This window comes from Saprolegnia parasitica (genome assembly GCF_000151545.1).
Source record: "Saprolegnia parasitica CBS 223.65 unplaced genomic scaffold supercont2.68, whole genome shotgun sequence".
NCBI lineage: Eukaryota > Oomycota > Saprolegniomycetes > Saprolegniales > Saprolegniaceae > Saprolegnia > Saprolegnia parasitica.
Window position 1 is genome coordinate 32,652 of NW_012156462.1, and position 4,546 is coordinate 37,197.

At 60.4% G+C, this 4,546-nt stretch overlaps 2 protein-coding genes across 2 annotated transcripts in view; both read left to right on the plus strand.

The window, feature by feature from the left end:
* The window catches only part of SPRG_20979 (hypothetical protein), a gene marked incomplete at both ends in the record, with an annotated part of 3,172 nt that extends 1,120 nt beyond the window's left edge, over positions 1-2,052 (plus strand). Inside the window, 2 exons of the mRNA XM_012350678.1 lie at positions 43-1,899; positions 1,948-2,052. Of these exons, the coding sequence (XP_012206068.1) occupies positions 43-1,899; positions 1,948-2,052 (1,962 nt within the window). The remainder of the gene's footprint in view (positions 1-42; positions 1,900-1,947) is intronic.
* A 1,912-nt stretch (positions 2,053-3,964) lies between these two features.
* On the plus strand, positions 3,965-4,525 carry SPRG_20980 (hypothetical protein; the record flags this gene model as incomplete). Its single annotated transcript, XM_012350679.1, has 1 exon — positions 3,965-4,525. One exon carries the CDS (start codon positions 3,965-3,967, stop codon positions 4,523-4,525), a length of 561 nt encoding a protein of 186 aa, XP_012206069.1.
* Positions 4,526-4,546: the final 21 nt, after the last annotated feature.

The following is a 4,546-nucleotide window of genomic DNA, read 5'->3' on the forward strand; positions in this document are numbered from 1 at the left end:
GACTCGTCGTCGGAAGACGAAGACATTGACATCACCGGCGAGTTCTTTACGATGCCGCCGGCGCTTGTGGTCGCACCGACGACCAACGGCCTCGACGACTTGCTCGCGGACAATACGCTGTCGATGCCAGCATCGTCGTCGTCCGACGGACTCGATGACAATGATGATGCGTCGATGGCCTTCTTGAACGCGCCGCCGAATGTGACGGACGACGGGCAAGACCCGACGCTCGATCTCGGGCCGGTGGGCCCTCTGGCGAGCGACCCGTCGTTGTTTTCGCAAGAGTCGTCGTTTGTGCCGTCGTCAATGGAGACGCTGGCGCCGATTCTGGAAGAGTCGGATCGGAGTCGCATGGACATGAGCTCGGACGACGACGACGACGACGAGGACGACGACGACGACGGTGATGAGTACCAGCGCCGGCGACAGTCGGTGGTCGTGAACCTCAGCGGTCGGTTCGAGAAGCTCGGGTCGTCGGGCAAGAAGACGAAGAAAACGTCGGAGAGCAGCAAGCACGCGCTCTTGCCGCTCGAAGACCTGCCCCGTCCCGCGGCGCTCGATTTGAGCGACGATTCGCTCAACAGCAGCCTCGACGATGTCGACATGCAAGACGACGACGACGACGACGACCATGCTGATGACAACAACAACGTCCTTGTCGACACAGACAGCGTGGTGCCCGTGGACGTTCCGCCCGTGACCCTCGAAACGCTGTTTGCCAAGCTCGATGTCGCGCGCATCCATACGTCGGTCGAGACGACGATGGCAGGCGACCCCGTCACGGCGCTGCAGCAAGTGTCGCGATACGAAGTCGACGTGCGCACGTCGCTCGCATCGGCCAAGGACGAGCTCACGTCCTTCATTGACGAGCTCGCCGCCGTCATGGAGACGGCGTCTGGCATGCCCGTGCCGACGCACCTCGCGGCCTTGTACCATGGCGGGCCGCTGCCGTCGAGCCTCTCGACCTTTTACGAGCTCAAGGCGTACCTCGTGCTCGGTGGGTGGCTCGAATGGCGCACAAAGCTCGAACACGCGCGCATGACCGCCCTGCGCCCAGTGTTGCAGTCGGCGATGCACGACAAGGCACTGCTGGACGCCGCCACCGCGACGCTCGGCCTCAAGGAAGACCAGGAAGGACACATTGTCGACGGGCTCTTTGCGAATGAAAAGGCGACGCGGGCCGAGCTTGAGACGATTGAAGAGCAACTCGTGATTCGCGCCGAGCTCACGGGACGGCTGCAGGCGCTCCACCGGCAAGTCGAGAGTCTCCAGAAAACCCTGTCGACGCACGCCGCGCAGACAGCAACGCTCGAGGCGCGTCACGCGAACGCGTCGATGGATGTGTCCCCGGCGACCCTCGCGACGCAACTCGATGCCACCAAGGCCGCGCAAGAGACGTACCAGCTCGCGTCCGGCGCGTCCAAATGGCAGTGTCTCTCCGTCTCGGGCGTCGCAGTCGCCTTGGCGCTGCAATGCAAGGTCTGGAATGCGACCGTGCACGTTGCCTTGGACGTGGATCTGAGCGCCGCCTTGCCGACGGCTTCGTTTGCGGTGCACTACGCGTCGGTTGGCGTCAAGGCGCTCGGGACAGACCTCCAGCGCGTGCTCTTTGACACGAATGCACTGGAGAATGCGGCGAGGCGGATGCTGCGGTCACACGACGACGTGCCAACCTTGCTCCAATCGACCGAGGTGACGCTGCTTCGCGCGGCCCGCGTGTACAAGGAAGTGCTCGTACTGGAGACGGACCACACGGTGTCGGTGACGGACACGACGCTGCACGTGCAGTTTACGTCGCAGCGCCGGAAAATCCGGTTTGGCGTCGCGTGGCGTCTCTCACCGAACGTTTTGTTTGAGCCGCTGACGTTTGCGCTGACGGACGTGACGGGACTGACCAAGGTATGCTCGTGTTGTGGACGATATTGTCGTATGGACGATTTGTATTAGGCGCAAGAGCTGGCGATTTTAGACCGGCTCGAGACGGTCCCGCGCGGCTTTCGGCGACTGCGACAGCTGTGCCAGTGCGTCGAGCGGTACCTGGACGACTTATAGTGCGAGGAGTAGGCTAGACTTTTGAGAATGGGACCATTCGTGGATCGTAGTCGCGCGTGTACAGGTTGTCGGCGTCGGCGGAGACAGTGGATGTGTTGACATGGACAGACGAGATAACCACCGGAAGCCACAACGCATCAAGATTGACTTTACGGCTCGTCCTTGATTGAATTGTATACCAGTGTACGCGCCGGGCGACAACCCGCGAATAGAGCTTGGGTCACCGCCCCACCGACATGAGTCTGTGCACTAATGTCCATACTTGGCCGTGACATGCTGTGGACGATGACGTCAGGCACGACGTGATTCGGATCGGGGTGGAAGATACGTACTCTTGTCTCTCCTGGTGCTGGACGCACCACGTCACTCGCTAGCAACCTCGGCAGCGATTAACGCAGATGGACGGGGCAACATGCGCCACCTGCTTGCTGCGATGCGAACGCGTCGATGGCCTTGTGTCTGATACCCGCAGGTCGCCACCAGTCGTATGCCGTCGGTACCAAGGTCTCGAAACGGAGGAGAGACAGACCCTTGGAGGTCGCTTCGAATGCCCACCAATTGCATGCAAGCACCGACCAGCTTGGATCGCCAAGAGCCAGGGATGCGATGGAGCATCAGGATACAAGATCCGAGAGCGACGATGGTCGTCTAGCCTGCTATCGCTGAGGTCGAAAGAAGGGGCGGTCGAATTCCGGTCGCTGATTGGTGCAACTCGACCAATCAGCGTCATGGAAGGCGCATTGAAGATACCGCACCGATACGTGGCAGTCTCTCGTGCGATGGGCGGCATCCAGACAGCCGAGCATCTGCTCGTCGCGTGCTTCGTCCTCACTTTCCAATGTGCTTCCAACAACGCAGCAACACGATGATGACGATGGACACCCCGACGAGCAAGACCGCCGCCGCCTGGACGTCAGCTCGTTTGACGAGGCGTGGCCCGATGCGTCTCGTACCCGTGCAGTGCATCGGAGATACACTGGTAGCTCGCGATGGTGCTGGAAGGCTTGTACTCTCTCGACGACTACGACGACAACAGCCTCGTTCTCTTTACGTGGCACACGGCAACAGCCTTTCTCACACGCTTGAATGCCATGTCGACGGCCGAGTTGCCGCATTGGCTCACGACGCGGCCGCCAGCCGTGACGTTCTAGTGACGACGTCTTTGACGTGATTGGGCAAGACGCGAGCCACGTCGCGGTGTCTGGGCCACGCTCACGAGAACGACCGACATCTTGACCGAGGTCGGACGTTTTACGCTGCTCTGGCTCCAAACGTACATGGACGACGCCGACACCGACCTCGCCACGGTCTACAATATGGATATTGTGTCTTTGCGGTGAAGAATTGATGAATCGTCGTAGTATCGCGTTCGCTTTATGGCCGTCGTCACACGCTGGAAGTCGATCACGAACGACGTCTTTCGTTGCATCTCGCAGTACATGGAAGCCACCTGGCGCGCACTTGGAGCCACCGACCGGGTACTCGTACGTACCATCGAGTCGCACCGCCATTCCCGTCGTCCTCCACGCTCGTTTGGCCGACGATCTATCAACTTAATGGACGAACGTCGTCGTACAAATACCATTCACGATCACGGATCCAGCAGTGCAACCGACCTTTGGTCGTTGACAAAAAGGCGCAGGATCATCGTTGCCGCAGAATGGTTGTGTACTCTCGGTTGAGGAACTTGATTTCGGCAAGCGGAGGCAGGAGCGCGATCCGCGGGACACAAGGGTGCGGCCACTCGTGTTGGGCGAGGAGCTGGAGACAGTAGGTTGTTGTTCGTGTTCTGTAGTAGCGTCGACCCTGCGGCCCCTCGGTTGCTTTTTTTCTGACGTCTCCATTTACGATAATACGGCGGGCAAGGCAGAAACAAGAAGACGATTGATATTACGATAGCAGTGTAGTTAGTATGTACTACGATCGACTATATAAACGGCTGCGCGGTCGCCGCTTCGACTTTGGACTGCGACGAGTTGGAGCCGAGCGAGACGGACGGCGCTTCGTACGTGAACCCGTTGAACATGCTCTTGGGAATGGCTTGCGCCGAGACAGGGTTGAGACTCACGGGCGTGTGGACCGGCATTTCCGTAAACTCTTTTTCAAAGTTGGAGGTATCCGCGTCGTCCTTCTTGGCATTCGGGTGGAACGGCGGCTCGGCCCAGAGAAGGCCGTCCCAGTCGACGCTCGCGAAGAACGGATGCGCCTTGACGTTGGCGGCGCCATGGCCCTTCAAGCCACCGAGCCGCTTGTCCGGGTCGCGGTGCAGAAGCGCGCGGATGAGCGACGCCGCTTCGTGGCTGACATAGTGCGGGATCTCGAGCGGCGCATCGCGGATGCGGGCGTAGAGGTCCTGACGATTCCGCGTATACCACGGCGGCATGCCGGTGAGCATCTCAAAGAGCACCATGCCGAGGCCCCACCAGTCGACGGCGGTGCCATGGCCCTTGCGCGCGAGGACTTCGGGTGCTAGGTACTCGGGCGTGCCCACGAG